General features: G+C 41.8%; 1 protein-coding gene across 6 annotated transcripts in view; it reads right to left on the bottom strand.

Moving 5' to 3' along the window:
- Window positions 1–19,411, bottom strand: part of CACNB1 (calcium voltage-gated channel auxiliary subunit beta 1) — a 78,194-nt gene that overhangs the window by 15,339 nt on the left and 43,444 nt on the right. For 4 of the 6 annotated variants that reach the window (XM_063455793.1, XM_063455797.1, XM_063455794.1 and 1 more), the window contains 8 exons: window positions 18,777–18,896; window positions 17,436–17,558; window positions 17,004–17,140; window positions 16,729–16,802; window positions 15,714–15,868; window positions 6,004–6,084; window positions 5,419–5,477; window positions 272–381 (listed from right to left, as the gene is read on the bottom strand). In XM_063455793.1, the coding sequence (XP_063311863.1) occupies window positions 272–381; window positions 5,419–5,477; window positions 6,004–6,084; window positions 15,714–15,868; window positions 16,729–16,802; window positions 17,004–17,140; window positions 17,436–17,558; window positions 18,777–18,896 (859 nt within the window). Of the gene's footprint in view, window positions 1–271; window positions 382–5,418; window positions 5,478–6,003; window positions 6,085–6,326; window positions 6,347–15,713; window positions 15,869–16,728; window positions 16,803–17,003; window positions 17,141–17,435; window positions 17,559–18,776; window positions 18,897–19,411 lie in introns of all 6 variants that reach the window. The other 2 variants (XM_063455795.1, XM_063455798.1) reach the window with 1 other exon arrangement.

Raw genomic sequence — 19,411 nt, 5'->3', positions numbered from 1 at the left:
CTGACTGTTCACTTGCTGAGTAATATAGCCCACCCCTGGATAGACACCATTGTACCGATATAATCAATGTTATTCACCTTACCTGTCAGTGCTTTTAATGTTGTGGCTAATCAGTGTATTTTTTGGTGTTTTAATATTTTGTAAAAATTATTTTAAAAGTGCATCCATAATATAGTAAATCAAGACAAATCGAGGTTAAATTATTGCACACCCCAAATAATCTGTGCGGTCACCATTATCAATAAACCCAACTTGTCTGTTGCAATCTCACCAAGACTGGAGCGGGTGTTGGATCGTTCCATGATATTGTGTTTACTCGGATTGTTCAAAACGGAGCGTTTGGCTAGAGAGATGTCAGCAGTAACACGAGTGATGGAGATTCTGTAGATGACAGGAACCAAACAAAACCATAGGTCAATAGCTTGGCTCAGAACAAACTACATATTGTCAAAAGAGAATGATCCGGACATGCTTTGTTGACAAATCTGATGATAATGTATGCTATTGGTAGTGTTTTTGCAATGCTGAAACATATACAATCTAACCAGTTGTAAAATGCTTGGCCTCACCATATAGTTTGCCCTTTTGCTTCTCCTCCCTGCATACACTTATTGCAGACAGGAAACCCATTTGTTTTGGCCTGATCTATGATGCCTAAGATGCACAATGCTTAGGATGTATTATTATTATTATTGCCATTTATATAGCGCCAACAGATTATGTACCGCTTTACAATATACTAATTAGGTTTAAGTAAAAACAGACACATAAATATCCCTTTGAAAATCTTCAGGTGCACAGATTTCCTTGTGCCTCTTTTTAACAGGAATTGTAGGAATACAACTAAGTGAGCTTTTTTTTGTAACAATAAATATCATGCGGGATGTCCACGTTTTGCACTCAAAATGCTAATATATTAAATTTCCCTCTTGATTTACAGGGCACAGAGGATGACTGGCTAATATTCTCGCTTCACCTTTATTTAATCAATTTATATACATACATATATGCAACTATATATTTGCATGCTCTGCTATGCTGTTTTTTTTCTCTTTTTAACTAGCTTATCCTCTGTTTATTTACTTTTTTCTGGCTATTGTCAGACAATTTCCACCTTTCACTTTCAGGCACATCTTCTGCTATTTATGAGACCCCCTTCCCCCCCACCTCCACTTTTCTAACATCAGTTGTTTTAAGTGTTAAACTCTATCAAATTGATCAGTATTGCTTTAGACCTGAGGTAGAGAGGAAAACTCTTGAAAGCTTGTCTTTAACCCCTTAAGGACACATGACATGTGTGACATGTCATGATTCCCTTTTATTCCAGAAGTTTGGTCCTTAAGGGGTTAAAATATTATGTTAGTCCAATAAAAAAAGGTATCATTGCATACTGCAATACTCTGGTATTTTGGCATCTTGTCTACTGGACTAATACAGCCAATTCAATCTACACTATATATTTAAGGCTGGGCATGTAGTTGGTCGTGGTTGGCCGGGCGAGTTACTCTTACCTAGGTTTCCAGGCTGGTTGGGTTGCTGTGCCTTCGGGTGGGGCTGTTTTTTTTGTTGTTTTTTTTTTGGACTGCTTTGCGTTTTGCTGTCGTCTTTGCCTATTAATGCTCGTCTGGTTTACCCTGTGCCCTGTTTACGTTTTGTGCATTTTTGGGTCTCTTGGTTGCGCCTTCATGATGGTCGCTAGCGTGTTTCGTGCTCTGGTTGCCGGGTCTCTGTTCCTTCTCCGTTGTCGCCTGCTGGTTCTTGTCTGTTGGTCATTCCGGGTTGGTCGCTATTTTGTGGGTTTTTTTTGGCCATAATCCTATACCCTCCTCGGTTTCCCTCCTCTATGGTTCATGCTCGGGTTGCTTCTCTTGGGGGCACACTTTGTCCAACCGTGGTCCTGCCGAGAAGCTCATCCTTCTTTGCAGTGTTTGCCTTTTTTGCCTTGTGTCCAACGGGGGGGGGGGGTAGGTCATTTTCACTTATTACGATCCACGATCCAGCATACGTTCTCAGTCACCTTTCTATATGGGTCCACGATCAGGCCCTCGCAGAGGCATACATGCTCAGTTACTATTCTAAATGGATCCACAATCTGGCCATGCAGAGGCATACATTCTCGGACACCATTCTACCATGGGTGCATGATCCGGCCCACGCTGAGGTCCACTATTAGCAGATAGTACCGGTTGTTAGGGATCTAGGTGCCCACTAGGATAGGTTTCTGGCCTCTATGCCATAGTCTAGTGGTCCCATCTTCATACTCGGAGGTACCCCTCATACTCGGAGGACAACGCCATCGGCCCACTGCATAGTTATTCGCCTTGCATTGTTGCATAGGGAGGGCCTCACCTATCACTCCCATTCTATCTTATTCTTTAGTAGTCTCCGAGAGGCCATCACCCTGCCACCCGCGTCTCAGTGGCCTCTACCTCCCCGCAGGCCAACACATATATAGAGCCTCTCATGCTGCTTGACAACTAGCAGGACCTCACCTGTCACCCTCATTAGTTAAATTCTTCACCACTTGGCAATAGCTAGCCTGCCGGTACGTTATAAGGATCATACTAATGGTAGCTTTGTATAAATCGTATGCCTTGAATTCCCAAGTCACTGGGGGACAGTCTCTACCTACCACCTCTGCAAGGTGCTTCATCTCGCAGAGTATACACAGTTAGTCCGGCATCCCTTAAAGCCAGGACTACTCCACGAATCACGGCCGGACTTGGCAACCGCCGGCATGGGACACTGGCAATCATCCTCTTATACATTATCTATACTGGAACCGGTTAGGGATTTGTCAGGCATATTGTGACTTCTCCAAGTAATTTTGAGGAATTGTTGAACGAATATAGTTGTATGGTACACTTGTTTTTGCCCTCTTTATTACATGCCTACTACATCATCGGTTCCGGCACACCACAACTGCTATTGAGTAAGACGTTTATTGCTAATTATGTGTTATCTAACCATTACGGCAATATTGCCCCGACCACAAATATATATATAAAATGTTTCACTGGAGTATTCCTTTAAAAATTGTCCCTTGCAGGATCTGATTTTTCCTATGTCTATATTCTTTTGAGGTCTTCTAGAAAACCTACATAGCAGTGTATATTTCTATGAAATCACAATCCTGAGACCATAAAGCACCAGACATCTACCCCATTACTCAACTGAGTCAGCAAGTAGGATACATCAACATCCAAACATTTAGGTAAGTATACTATTGGTAATCAAAAAAAGAATAACTGATTATCAGAGATTCAACAGATTTATAGCAGCTCAGCGAATATTATGGCTATTATTATTTAAAAACGTATCTAAAGACTTACGTCCATAATTAACAAATGTCCCGCTTTGACCCCCTAGGCTAAAGATTATATAGAATAATATTATAGAGAATAAGAATATAGTTTGTGGTTCTGGTTTACAGATTATTGACACTGTATTCTGGGATGAACTAGGGCTATGCCGGTGAAATAGCTGAGTGGGCTAATGCATCAGCAGAATCTGTTCTAACCCTTGGGTCGCAGGTTCAAATCCCGGCAGGGTTGACTCAGCCCTTCATCCTTCCGAGGTAGATAAAATGAGTACCATTAAATTGGGTGATAGTAACAACCCCTGGATGTTGGGCTAAGGTAACATCCCCAGGACGTACTTGGAAACCAGAGTAATCTGAATGTACCTTTCCTGGTTAAATACTTTGTTATTATTATTAACCACGGTAATTAGGAACCTAGGTGTGCTCTACAAACTAGTGAATGATTAGAGACCTAACTTTAAGGGATTGTGACCTAGAATGTAAGCTCGTTTGAGCAGGGCCATCATTTACCTATTGTTCCTGTGTCACTGTGTAATTGTCTCATTTATTTAAAATCCCCCCCCCCCCCCCCACATCATAATGTTGTAAAGGGTTGAAGAATTAGTTGGCGCTATATTAATACCAATAAAAATATTAATAATACTGACTTGGATGGAGTGACTTCTCAAACTATGTGACTTGAATTAAACTGCACATTTGTGGGATTAAACAGAACCTCCAGCCCTTCTTACACAGGCTGGAATTTACCACAAACATGCACAGCTGTGCCCTGCGTGTTATAGTACGTCTATTAACCCTCCTACACAATCAGCTATTTAGTACGAAAAAAAGCTGACTCAGTGAGTTTAAGTAGGGCATATAACCCCCCTCATTTCACCTGCAGAATTCTAACATGAAGAAAATTCAACTAGGTTTGAGCAAATTTTACAGCCTCTCCTACAAATACAGGTTATACCTCTTCCTTACTGACCCTCACTCCTGCCACACTTCAAACAATGTTACATCGGGACATTTGTCCCTATTAATGGCTTAAAACTGGCATCAGCTATATGCCTGACATTGAACTTGCATTTATTAATACCCAGGCCTGATTTTTTTTTTTACACAATACTACATGTCCCCTAGGCATTTCATTTAGATGCTGGGTTCACTGTAAGTGACACTTGAAGACTGTACAAGTCTGACAGCGAACAGCTGAAAAAACAACCTCAACTGAGATCTATCATAAGCAAACCATGGCTGTTACACGTTTTAGATTTTTTTTTTGGTAAACAGGTGAACCATTTTAAAACCGTTAAACCACACCATTTTAACTTTCTTTACATCTACTGGATTAAAAATGAAACCACTCTATATGCCAATTAAACAACTATTATGGTTGTGGTAGTAGCTTTAAAGCGGCATTGCCACCCCCTCCCCTCCAGAGATATTAGTATTTCATAAATATATAATATTTATGAAATGTTCATCGTCACTGTGTAAAGAGATATAAAGAGACAAAGTAGTGTATTTCTCCTCCGCCTGACTTTCTGAGACTCAGGACCTTTTCTAAGTGTCAATCCCGACAACCGTCAGCAGTGATGGTGGGATCCTCCATAGACCTCAATGCTGTACAGCAGTGATGTTGGCTCTGAAGAGGATCCACTGGAAACTTCAGGTAAGTAAATCTCACCTTTACCTGCCCCCCCCTACCCAGGCCACCAGACCTCCAGTGGTGATGTCACCTTTGGAGGACTTTGCAAATTTGGCAGAGTCCCCAGACGGTGACAGTGCCACTTTAAATGGTGTGTACTTTGCTACCTGATGCATTAAACAGTAAGAAGTTAATTGACAGCCGACTAGCAAAATAAAGGCCAACAAAGACACTTGAGGAATTTTCCAACTTCACAAACTGATTTTTTTAACTAACTTTATTATTTTGACTTAAATGTTTCCACTATGTTTTTAAATCACTACAACACACTATTTAAAGGACAGGCCCCTATAACGATTACTTATTTTGTCGATGCTTTGATATCCAGCTTCACAGTCATTATTGTTAACGGACCCACAGGATGCCTATAAAATGATCATATGCAATTAGTAGAATTTCATACCTTCCATCAAACCGGTGCTTTAGAAAGTCAAACAAAGCTTTTTGCATCATATCTGTGACCTGCAAGCAAAGGACGGGCACAAATGTAAAAATTTGGGTATTTGGAAACAAATGCATTAGGATATGGTTCTCAATGGGGGTAGAGTAGAGTTCTGACATGGTAGAAAAAGCAAATAGAATCCCGAAGGAAATGGAGAGATTTGATGGAACACAACGTGGAAGGCATTATATAAAAATAAATGTAAGATACAGTATTATTACTATTATTGGTAGTTATATACAGCGCCAACTTATTCCACAGCACTTTCGTAAAAGGAAGAGGAAACAGAACTGATAACAGATGAGATAAAAAATATTCTAGAAAGGAACTCTAGAAAAAACAGAAGTAGAAGAACATAGACACTGGAGACTAAAGGAAAATCACCAATCAAAAAAAGTGCCGAAAATGAAAAAAACAATAGAGCTTAATGGGAAGTGATGCTAAAGAGACATACAAATTGGAACTAAAACAGTTACAGACAAAAAAATAAATAGTAATAATCTATAGTAGGCTGGGAAGGGATATATTAATCCCCGGAGATTTCACCTCATATCCCTTTAATGAAGGCCCAACTAAAATGATTGGCCTCATGGAAGGAACCACATCGTATGGGGGGATGTGCTCTGTCTGCAAGATAAAAGATGTGTTAATGTTTTATTCATTACTTTTGCGTCATAAACAATCTGGGTATCCCCCATTAGCACCGAGTCCGTAGTCTAACATGTTCAAATAATATTGTAAAATGTAATATATATTTAATGCTACTAACACAACATCAGCGTGTACACACAAAACACCACAACATGCAATATATAGAGGGCACAAAGAATACCAAACACAGCACGGTACATCCATGGATATTTACTTACTGACTTCTGCCTCTGTTTGGCTATAGCAGTGAAAGAAATGGAGAAGGAGAGTGTGTGATATTTTGGGGATGGAGAAAGTTTGTGATGGAAAAGGCATTGGACATGATAGTAAATATGCAGTAAGGGAGGACGAAAAACGAGAAAAGTGAAGGACAGATTAAGAGAAGCACAGAATAGGAGTGGTGAAAGAGTGGTGATGGGTTAAAGGAAAAACGCGTTGGGAATCCAGTAAAAGATATGGATATGTGGATGGAATAAGAAAAAGAAATGACAGTGAAAACAGAATAAAAAAGGAAAAACAAGCCATGCTTGTTATTTTTGTTGTCAAAGACACATAGTCACTCAAACACATGCTCCTATTTACGTACAAACTAAAAAATTCAGTGCTGTAAACTATATACAGAAAATGAGTAATAATTTGTTATTGTAAATCATGACTATGAAACCATGATTGTATATTGGCTATCAGGTAGTGCTTTGGTAATTACAAAAGACAAAAACATATGTAGTAAAACACGTATCTTTATAGTAAACTAATATGCCTGAGATTTAACAGGGCCAAGATTTTGTTTTGAGACAGGTGATTTTAAGCTTGTAAAATGTGAAACCGTGTTTTAATGTTCCTTAATCTGTATTTTGTAACATTTCATTTTTAAAGAAATACAAATCTGTATTCCTAGCACTATAACTCCCTCTGCCTCCCCCATTCCCATGTGAATAAATGGTTAAAAAACATTTATCTACTTACCTTCCCCCAGTGCTGATATCCCTTGGCGCTGGGTAGCGGCTCCTCCTCCGACGTCCCGCGACAAGTGGGCGCTAATGCTCATTGAAAGCAAATGTCCTGCGCACATTGGACCTCCCCATAGGAAAGCAATTAACCCCTTAAGGACACATGACGTGTGTGACACGTCATGATTCCCTTTTATTCCAGAAGTTTGGTCCTTAAGGGGTTAAAGCAATGCTTTCCTATGGGGAAAAAATCTGACGCTGGATGTCCTCATGCAGAGAGTGAGGACGTCCAGCGTTAGTTACCGGACCAGAGGTCCGTTTGGATGCAGGAAGCACCTCCAATGGCTGTCTGGGAGACAGACACTGGAGGCAGATTTAGTTGTAAACATTGCAGTTTCTCTGGAACTGCAATGTTTTACATTACAGCACAAAGTGCAATAGGGACACTGCACTCAGACCACTTCAATGAGCTGAAGTGGTGTGCGTGCCTATTAATGAGAGCTGAGTGTACAGGATACGTAGTTCCATAAATCACTCCACATGCTATCAGCTAACTGGCAGCTCCATTCACTGTTTAGTCAATAAGGCTCTAGATGCCAAAGCTGGGAAGGAGATGCAGACTTGTCTAACATGCCTCAGTGGTCATATGACGTGCAAGCACTTGGATGAGGAAGTGGAAGTATATGTTTTCTCTTGTGACATCTCTGTGATAGAGGTTAGGGTTATCAGAGAATCAGGGACAATTATTTTGTAATACATTTGCTAGAGATTATTACGGGTCATCTCTCCTAGCATAAACATAATACAATTCTAAGCATACACATCAATCCAAAACACAGGGAGACACAAGACCCACACACACCTTAGAGGCGGCTTCCCAAACTCCGGCCCTCCAGATGTTGCTGAACTACAACTCCCATGATTCTCAGCCTATCTATTTAATTCACAGAATCATGGGAGTTGTAGTTCACCAACATCTGGAGGGCAATAGTTTGGGGAAGCCTGCATTAGCAGGACAGATTAGGCATCATAACAGGCTAGTTGTGTGAATGGGGAGTCACTGATTGGCTGGAAGCGTCTGGTCTTAGCTGACTAGCGGCGCACTGCGCTTCCTGAAACTAAAATATCAGAAGCCGGATACAGCCTGGGGGAGTTGAGATTGGCGCTGGAAGCAACTTTGGGGTTAAACCGTTCGAGGACGGTTTAACCCCTTAAGGTAACAGTGAACCCGGGGTCCTTCTGGCACCATAACAACTTAATTTGCACAAAGTTGTTATGGTGCATGGATTACTCCTTTAACACATAAAGGAACACTCTAAAGTTAGGAATACTAACATGTATTCCCAAAGTTAGAATGATATAGGGACGATTTAGATATCCACACCCCTAGCTTCCACGCACAAAATTTTTAAATGAGCCTTTAAACCTACCTTATTTGTTGGTGCGCAGGTCTCGCCCCTTAAGAAAACATTAGAAGGCTTTGGCCATTGCCACAATTGACTCAATGCATCTCGATTGGGAGCGTTCAGCACTTCCATACAGAGCCTAGGGAAGCTTATGTCTTTGGACATCCAGGAAGCCCCCTTTGGACATCCAGGAAGTCTCATTGACAGCGGCTAGAGGCGATTCTGCGCTTCTCACTGTGATTTTCGCAGTGAGAAGACGCCAGCGTCCATAGGAAAGCATTGAGAATGCTTTCCTATGAGACTGGCTGCATGCGCGCGCGGCTCTTGCCACACATGCGCAATCAGCCGATGACTGGAAAGGAGGAGGAGAGTCTCCAGCACCGAGGGAGCCCGGCGCTGGAGAAAGGTGAGTGTTTAACCCCTTCCTCCCCCTTCAGCCCAGCGGGAGTGGGACCCTGAGGGTGGGGGCACCCTCAGGGCACTATAGTGTCAGGAAAACGAGTATGTTTTCCTGGCACTACAGTGGTCCTTTAAGGGATTACTCCAAGTATCATAACGACTACAGCTTGCTGCTTACTGTAGTGGGTATAATGCCAGGAATACCCTGGTCCAGATCCTCGGTAATGGGGAAAACTATTTAGTAACAGTTTGCCCCCTTACCTGTGTCCTACCCGGGTTCCAATACTCCTTAGGGGTCCAGTGACGCACTTCGGGCTTCTGCATACCTTCAGAAGACAGAAGCTGGGGTAGTTGCCATTTACAAGCGGAGAGTGTCAGCTGAGTGTTCTTAGACTGTTATTCTGTGCAATGAAACTCTAGTCCAGGCTGACTAATGACACCTTTATGACACAGCCAGAGATGGAGTTACACCTTTGGCAGCAGAGGGTATGTGCGGTTTTTCATAGTGAAATGCTGCACATAGAGACTTCAAACACCATGATCATTTCAAATCACTGAAGTGGTCATAATACTTGGAGTAACACTTTAAGCTGCAGTGGTTCTGGTGCCTAGAGTGTCCCTTTAATTCTACCACATAAACATACTTACACATATATATATATTTTACTGGCACCTAAAGTGCTTCTGTTCGTACAGTAATATAACTACACACATTTATTTTTTTATATATTGGTTCCTGTCTGGGTAAGTAGATAATCTTTTGAACCCTGGCAGCACTGGCCTGGTCACTAATTGGTGACTAGGGCACTCTAGTGTTAGGAATACATATCTGTATTCCTACAAACGGAAAGTAGTGATTTGCACAAAAATGCAAAAAAAACCCTTGTGGCTATCAGAAGGGGAAAAATATATAAAATTATATAAATACCCCAAAATAGGAAGTGCGAAGACTCCTCAATGCCTTCAATATCATAAACATAAAACAATAAAAAGCACGAACTCAAAGTACAAAGGGAGACCAATAGTGCAGACAGAAAACTTAAAATACATAAAAAAAGGGAACTAAAAAACACTCACAAACATAGAAGTAAAAAGGCAGGGTATAACCGGTCTTCTTTTAGTGCTTCTTCTCTTCTTTTATGTGAAGATATATACTTAAAACAAAGCACAAAAACAAAACATAGTGTATAGCTGTATGGTATTAAAAAATTGCTTTATTGTATGCACTTACAAAATAATAGTAGTAAAAGGGCTCATCATTCAAATCAAACTCAATGTCTCCCACCAGGAACAGATAAAACCATCAGGATAAGGAGACAAAGTAGATAAGAAGGTCCACGGTAAAAAGTTTCAATAATAAAATAAAGCTTGCCACCCTACGCGTTTCGTCTAAATGACTTTGTCAGGGGATTGTGGCAACAATACAAATATAATACACACACACATACATTTAAATACCCTGCCAGAAAAAAACGTTAGAAGTCTTGTAGCCAATCCTAAACGAGTCTTCCAAGTAGATCCACCTAATAAGTAATTATCTAAAAACGAGGCTTGGGACGCAAGCGCTTTTTCAAAGCGCGAAAAAGAACAGAATCTGATGGACAAGATTATTTTCAGGTGGATCTACATGGAAGACTCGTTTAGGATTGGCTACAAGACTTTTAAAGTTTTTTTTCTGGCAGGGTATTTAAATGTATGTGTGTGTGTATTATATTTGTATTGTTGCCACAAGCCCCTGACAAAGTCATTTAGACGAAATGCGTAGGGTGGCAAGCTTTATTTTATTATTGAAACTTTTTACCGTGGACCTTCTTATCTACTTTGTCTCCTTATCCTGATGGTTTTATCTGTTCCTGGTGGGAGACATTGAGTTTGATTTGAATGATGAGCCCTTTTACTACTATTATTTTGTAAGTGCATACAATAAAGCAATTTTTTAATACCATACAGCTATACACTATGTTTTGTTTTTGTGCTTTGTTTTAAGTATATATCTTCACATAAAAGAAGAGAAGAAGCACTAAAAGAAGACCAGTTATACCCTGCCTTTTTACTTCTATGTTTGTGAGTGTTTTTTAGTTCCCTTTATGTATTTTAAGTTTTCTGTCTGCACTATTGGTCTCCCTTTGTACTTTTAGGTACTTTTGTGCTGTCTCCGCCTCCTTGACAGTCTCAGCCAATCTTATGTGAAAGAATTGTGAATGGCTCAGAGAATCACTTCTGATGTCAGCCAAGCAGGCAGATCAGGGGCAGAGCCGGCAGCAGCAGACTTAAATACAAGTAATATTTTACTATATATAGGGAGGGCAGATTCTGTTTTTAACACTATAGGGTCAGGAATACATGTTTGTGTTCCTGACCCTATAGTGTTCCTTTAATCTTCCAAAGTAGCATAAATTCTCACTTCCAGAGACAACTGTAAAAAATACAGAACCAAAAAAAGTCCATCTATGTTAATGAGTGAAATTAAAACACTTGAGTCTTTTTGTCATCCTGTATTACTATATTACTTGATTCTGGCCTCACATCCAGTAGGTTACCAAATCCTGTAGATTCCATCTTAAAAACATAGCCCGCATCCACCTCTTTCTTACGCAAGATGCTACTAAGGAGCTTGTCCGTGCTCTAGTAATTTCCCACATGGATTATTGTAACCCTCTTCTAATTGGTCTTCCCAAAAGCCGTATTGCCCCACTACAGTCTGAAATGAATGCTGCCACCAGACTGCTTTTCCTCTCTAGTCGGTCCTCTCACACCTCACCCCTCTGTCAGTCCTTACATTGGCTTCCTGTATCCTATAGGAGTCAATTCAAAGTACTAACCCATACCTATAAAGCATTGAAAAATTCTAGCCCCTCTTATGTCTCTTCACAGATCCATAGGTATGCCCCTTCTCGGTCTCTCCGCTCTGCCTATGACCTTCTCCTGTCCGCTACTCGCACCTGGATGGCCAACTCACGCTTGCAAAACTTCTCGCGGGCGGCTCCCTTCCTATGGAATGGCCTACCTACTGCCATTAGACTCTCCCCTAGTCTTCAATCGTTTAAGAAGTGCCTTTGAAAGTGCCTTTCCTCTTTAGGAAAGCTTATGGCCTCCCAGAGTAACCTCTTCCTCACATACCTGTTCCTTGTTCTCTGCTAAAGGGCAGCACTCTTCTCTCTCCTCCAGCTCTGCTTCACTCCCACCTTATTTGATTGCTATTTCCTGTCCTATTGTGTTTTATACCCCACCTGCTATAGACTGTGAGCCAGTGGCAGATCCAGAGACTGATCTCGGGAGGGGCACTTTTATATTATTTAAAGAAATAATCCATGCACAATAACTACTACAGCTCTGTGTAGTGGTTATGGTGCCGGGACCCCCTCCCAGAGTAAGTAGTCAAACCGTTTAAGAACAGTTTAACAACTTACCTGGGATCTGCTGGGATATGGGGCTGTAGTAGGGCATAGGAACAGTGGTGTAATGAGAGGGGTGCAGTGTGTGTGTGGGGGGAGGAGGGGCAGTGTATGTGTGTGTGGGGGCAGTGTGTGTGTATGGGGGGGCAGTGTAAGTGTGGGGGGGAAGTGTATGTGTGTGGGGGCAGTGTATGTGTGGGGGGGCAATGTATGTGTGTGTATGGGGGGGCAGTGTATGTGTGTGGGGGGCAGTGTATGTGTGTGGGGGGGCAGTGTATGTGTATGGGGGGGCAGTGTATGTGTATGGGGGGCAGTGTGTGTGTGTGTGTGTGTGGGCAGTGTGTGTATGGGGGGCAGTGTGTGTGTGGGGGGGCAGTGTGTATGTGTGTGGGCTGTTTATGGGGGGCAATGTGTGGTGAGGAGGGTAGGGGGGGCTTTTTGATAAAAATAAATAAAGAATGTATAAAATTAAATATATTTACGTATGTCCCCCCCTCCCTTCTTACCTTTACTGGGAGGAGGGGGACATTTTTCGATCCCTGGTGGTCCCAGTGGGGATTCATTGGAGGTCACAGTGGTAGGACTGAACTCTAGCCCGCGCTCCAGGGCTAGAGTTCACTCTTGCGAGATTTGGAGCGCTGCCGCGGTTAGAGGAGGACCCGGAGGAGCTGCAGGTAAGAGCTCCCGGGTCCTCTCTCCTCCCTCTCCCTCCCCTGCCGGCTGCCAGCACAGTGCCTGCGGACCGGGGAGGGAGATCTCTGATCTCCTCGGTCTGCAGGCACATTGTAGGGCTGGCACTTGGACAATGCCAGCCCTGCATTAGCCGGCAGGGCAGAATCTCGGGGGGGTCCAATTGCCCCGTTGCCCCCCCCACTGGATCCGCCAGTGCTGTAAACTCGTTTGAGCAGGGTCCTCTTCAACCTATTGTTCCTGGAAGTTTTCTTGTAATTGTTCTATTTATAGTTAAATCCCCTTCTTATAATATTGTAAAGCGCTACGGAATCTGTTGGCTATATAAATGGCAATAATAATAATGTAAGACTCCCAGTATCTGTTTATGTGCATTACTAACTTGATTTGCACTTTTTTTTTTAATTTGGAGGTGAATTAAGAAATAAAAAATAGGGGGGCGGAGCCAGCTTCTAAACGGGAAAGTCGCAACTCACCGCAGCTCCGAGCGCCGTACAGATAAAACGGCTATTTCTGCGGCTAAATCATCTCCGGAGTCCGTAGAAAACGCCCCCTGCACGCCCCAGACCATGGGGAAGAAAGCTAAAAAGCACAGAACAGACCCGGGCTCTGGATCCAAAGATATAGGCGCTTACATGCGCCCGACCCAGCGACATGAGCTCGCCAAGATGGCGCCGGCTGAGGCCTACAACTCGCAGTCATCGGACAAAGACAGCATACCAGACCCCCTGCCTGCACATCCTAAGGTACAGTGTAATAGACTTGGGCGACCTGGCACCATCCACAAAAGCTGACATTAAAGCAATGATGCAGGAAATCAGGGCAATGTTTGACGCCGATATGGCGCTTGTTAGGGGGGACATACCACGCTTGCAGGCAGGGTAGCCTCAGCAGAGGAGGCTGTCAGAAGCACCAAGGTGGCACAAATTGCTACAGAAGCAACTTTAGGATCCCTACAGAAACAGTGCAATACATTGACAGCACAATTAGCAGGCATGGAAGACAAAGCTAAAGCACGGGGGTATACTGGGGTACCTGAAACAACCAACGCAGGAGAATTACCACATTACTGCAGACGGCTCATAGCCACGTTGCTGAAACAGGTCGGAATTGACTCCTGCTTCCGTCTCCCTAAGGCCGCCAAGGCACCACAGGATGCCCCACGGGATGTGCTACTTAAACTAGTTCGGGACTCAGACCGGGGGGCCCTTATGGGTGCAACAAGGGGCACCCCCACGATCTCCTTTGAAGGTGCAAGCTTGACACTATACAGAGACTTATCACGACACACTATCACATGGCGCAGAACATTCCACCAAATAACGCAGCACCTCCGAGAGAATTCCATCCCATACAAATGGGGTCCCCACAGGCTGACGGTAGACCATGCTGGTAAGACGCACCTCCTGACGAGGGCTTCAGAAGCACCAACCTTCTTCCAAACACTGGGTCTCCCAGCGCCGGTGAGCATCACTGACACCCGTCCACCGTGGAACGTCGCAGACATCACACCCTTTGTGCCCAGAGGAACGTTGCCGAGAGCTGCAGACCTACCGACCTGAGCCGAGCAGATATCCACCTCTATAACATGTCATAATGTACTTTGCAGTATGCACTACAACACCCAGTTGAAGGCCTACTAGGCCCATAGCAGATACCAGTTCCTAAGCACAACTGCGGGACTTTTCCATTATGATAGTCACATGTTACAGCGTTTATGTTCTTTTACGTTACTCTTATATTGCCTCTGTTTAGGAGATACAATCTCAACCTGGCTCCGTAAGCGGACAGCCAATGATATGACCTAGGCAACATCCATCTCCCCCACCCCCCGTAACCCAGACCATGTTGGGTCCCAGCTTACTTGACGATAGCCCTCACTGCGAGGAAGGCGAACCACCTGACAGTCAGGGACCGATCATAAAGCCATGGGTCCATGGGTAACCACAGGCCACATTATCTAAACGTCTCCAACCCCCGACGCACTTATCCTAAGTTAAGCATGTCACCCCACATCCTTTGGCAGGGTACATCAAGCATCCCACCCAAGCCCCCCTTGACATTACCACAGAACTTTCTCCGCACAGGCTAGGGGGATTAACCTAACCTGACTCATAAAATTAAAATTGGGTAGACGTAGCACCTGTGCAACTTTGAATACCATAATAATTCTCACATATGTAACTTGTTATATACTATTCTTTTTTGCACATGTTGTACCTTGAGTTCTTCGCTTGCAAACCCTCAAAAATAAAGAATTAAAAAAAATAAAAAAAAGAAAGAAAAATAAAATAAAAAATGTTTTCTCCACTTAGTCACAATTGATCAGTATTATATGATACATCTGATAAACCACTTGATTAGTTAAACTCCCACTGAAATTTTAGCCCACAGAGTTGTACTAAAGGAAATATTAATATATCAAGAGAATTAAGCCAAGTCTATTTTTAAGATGTAATTCCTGTTTTATTGCACATAGCACACACTTAATTATCCATCTATGTATAACTGTATAAATGTACGGATCTATACTAATGTATAAATGCACACATGATACAGTCACTAATACATACACAGCATTTTTCAAACACCCCATTGTATTTGAATGCAAAAAAACAAATGTATAATCAAAACATGCATTTTGTTCAACCTGGTTTCACTTTCCGAAAAACAATTATTTTGGAGCCAGTTTATATCAGTATAGAGCAAGCAGCACACATTGCGGGGTGAGCAGAGTTAGTTATACACCAGGGGAGAGAGATTACCTTCTTAAAGAAAGGGCCACGTTTGGTAGTAGATGGGGGAGTAGTTACGCTCCCTGTGCTGCTGAGAGGTGTTCGCTGAACACCCTGAGCTTCATTTTCCTCAAATTCTAAATCAACGTGATCTATATCATAAACTAAAGGGGAATCCGGACGACCTGGAGATGTGGGAGGGGAGGTGTAGGAAGAAGACGGGAAGGTTGGATGCACATAACAGAGAAAAACAGGAAGAGACAAGTGATGACATTTTGGCAAGGAGAAAAAGAGAGAGAAGAAGTTTGGAAAAATGGAATTTAGAGAATGACGAATAGTAAACAGAAGATACAAAAGTAAAAGGAGTAAAGGGGGTTAAGGGAGATTGAGGTGGTTAAGTATGCAAGTAGATAGGACAGATAAGCAAAGAAAAAAAAGGGAAAATGTGATGAGAGATAAAAAAAAAGACGATGAAATGTATAATAAAGTGATGGGTAAAAGAAATTGGGGGGTTTAACATAGAAGTAAAACAGCGGTACAGAGGAAAACATGGAAAGCAATGGTGTTTAGAAAAAAACAACAGTTCGAGGTACATATAGGCAGGTAAATAGATGTATTGGGAAATGGGTAAGGAGGAAGAATATACAGGGTGGAAAAAAAAACACCAAGAAAAAAAGAGGGGGAAAAAAAGAAAAGAAAAGATGAATTGGCAAAATGTGATAGGAAGGAGATCAGGCTGTGTGGTGGACAAGAGAAAATTATGTGCAGATTAACAGCATAGCTATGGGTCACTAGTCCGTTCTAGGCTAGAATTATCCATGTCTCCTTCATCCCTTCTCTAGATAAGCGTATTGTCCTACTGTTGTTGACTTTACTCTTAACCACCTATACACATACTATGAATCTATTGATGCCCTTTCACTCTTCACCTGTGTTATGTAAATATAAATTATTATGCGTAGTGGAAGTCTGCAATGGCGTGTCGCTTTTTGGTTGCCAGGTGGCATAAAAGTGGTATGAAAAGGTTATACAGAAATGATCTTACCTGTGGCTGGTGGAGTAGGCCTACGAGTCCCACTGACCACATCGCCTAAACTGTTTGAATTCCCAATAGATTTACTGCAAAAGAGAAAAACATAAAATTAGTCAAGAAAGAAAGGATAAAGATAGGTAAACAGGGAGCGATATACCAAAAAATAAATAAAAATAAATAAATAAATAAATAAAATACAGAGAAATGTGTCGATACGGAAAGAAAGGCGGATAAAAAGAAGGAAAGAGAAGAAGAGTAGACAAAATAAGCTGGAATGATGCAGTCACCTGGAAGTGAGTCGGCTCTGTCTCATCTTCTGCTCCTGGAGCATTCTCATATGTTCTAACTTGACAGGACTGGGAATAAACCCAACTTCACAACCCTCTCGCACAGCTCTGCCAATCCACCAATCATTGTTATATTTCTAGGAAACCACGACAGATAGCGAAAGTCAATTATGGAATTGTAAGGTTGAATAAGGCAAAATGGTATGGTGTTTTTAATAAGAACAGAGGGTATCACATAGCAATAAGGGCTTGGCTTAAAAGAACCATCTTCTGAAATCAGACATATACACAGTAAAATAAAAAAAATAAAAACTTTCCCCAGAATGAAACCCTCCTCAAGGAGTAGTATTATCAAGCTTTCCTCTTACCTCCTTAGTGAGGTGGGGATATCCTGTGTTCCCTCACTATCACATAGCATGCCTAGAGGTTTACCTCCTTGATGTGAAGGAAGTCTTTGGGATCAAAGTTAATAGACATCCCCTGCACTGGAGCATCATCTGCTGGGGACGGGTTGTAACCCACATTCGTTCGGACTGCAAAGGCCACAGGCTTCGTCTGTTCGACGGCAGAAAATGTTCAGTTATGCCATCTTAGAGATATAAGACACTCACATAGATGCACAGCAGTAAGTACTCAGTATCCATGCATATATTTAATTCCTGATATTATACTACAAGGAATACAAGGGAGACATTGGGTAATATGAAATAATCAGTTAATACGGGCATAGGGCTAAATGTAAAACAATTACCGTGGCAACCAATGAAACGTTTGTCTTAAATGCTCTACAATTAGAACTATTCCTCTTAAGTGTTCTTACATATGACCTTTTGAACCAATCCCACCCAAGGGAATAATCTTAACTTAAAGGAACACTATAGTCACCTAAATTACTTTAGCTAAATAAAGCAGTTTCAGTGTATAGATCGTTCCCCTGCAATTTCACTGCTCAATTCACTGTCATTTAGGAGTTAAATTACTTTGTTTCTGTTTATGCAGCCCTAGCCACACCTCCCCTGGCTATGATTGACAGAGCATGCATGAAAAAAAAACTGGTTTTACTTTCAAACAGATGTAATTTACCTTAAATAATGGTATCTCAATCTCTAAATTGAACTTTAATCACATACAGGAGGCTCTTGCAGGGTCTAGCAAGCTATTAACATAACAGGGGATAAGAAAATCTTAATTAAACAGAACTTGCAATAAAGAAAGCCTAAATAGGGCTCTCTTTACAGGAAGTGTTAATGGAAGGCTGTGCAAGTCACATGCAGGGAGGTGTGACTAGGGTTCATAAACAAAGGGTTTTAACTTCTAAATGGCAGAGGATTGAGCAATGAGGCTGCAGGGGCATGTTCTATACACCAAAACTGCTTCATTAAGCTAAAGTTGTTCAGATGACTATAGTGTCCCTTTAACAGTTTTATTATTATTATTATTTATAAAGTGCCAACAAGTTCCGTAGCACTGTATTCTAAACCAACATAGAATAGAATGCAACACCTGCATTCAACCACCAATGCAATGTACTGAAAATTACACAGGGTTATTTATGAAGTGAGAATTCTTGGGAATCCAATGTGAATTTCAAATTTAAGGTCAAAACATCTGAACTAGAAATATTCTCAGTTATTCCAGTTTGGGTATTCTTCTAAATTTAAAATTACTTTAAATTCCTGTTTTCATTTTCGTAAATAACCCTGACAGTATTTTTCTACTACCAACGCATTTCAACAATTCCTCCTCCAACAGTGCCCCACAAAACATTCCTACCTTTGCTTTTTCAAGCTGTGCAAGAGCATGACGTTCTGCTTCCTTCCTCAAAGCCTCCCTATCCTCTTCCAGGGAAACATCAGAATCAGACGGACGACTAGTATAGGACTCCGCCGACCCCTGGAGGGAGACAACACAGAAACCAATGCATATTACTGTCCAGATGACACATCCAGAAAAGGATTAATATATCCACCATGCAAGCAGCTGTTCTGGGAACAGGGGGTCTGAAGTTAGGAATGTATTAGTAAAACCTCTTGAGAGGGGGAGAAGAGAAGTAGCTGGTAGAGAGAGTAAAGAGCAATGAAGGCATAATGAATGGAGAAAAATGTATAATCTATAGCAAAGACAAGAAAAAAGAAAACAAAAATGATGTAAAGGTAATTCTCTAAGGCATGGCATTATCATTTCCAGAACTTTTAAGAAGAGCTGGCAGGTAAACTGAAAAAAGAAAATGGATATGAGATAAATGAAAACAAAGAAGGGAAGAAGAAAACGGAGAAAATGTGCGATAAGGATGGTGAAAATACTTGGTGAAAGAATGAAGCACCGGAAGTAACGGCATAAAAAACGCAGAAAGAATGGCGAAATAATCTGAACAGAGAGTGAGAGTGTGAATGGGATCAGAATAAAAA

This window comes from Pelobates fuscus, chromosome 5, assembly GCF_036172605.1.
Source record: "Pelobates fuscus isolate aPelFus1 chromosome 5, aPelFus1.pri, whole genome shotgun sequence".
In the NCBI taxonomy this organism is placed as follows: Eukaryota; Metazoa; Chordata; class Amphibia; order Anura; family Pelobatidae; genus Pelobates; species Pelobates fuscus.
The sequence above is the reverse complement of the archived record's forward strand: the minus strand, read 5'-3'. Positions and strand labels throughout refer to the sequence as shown.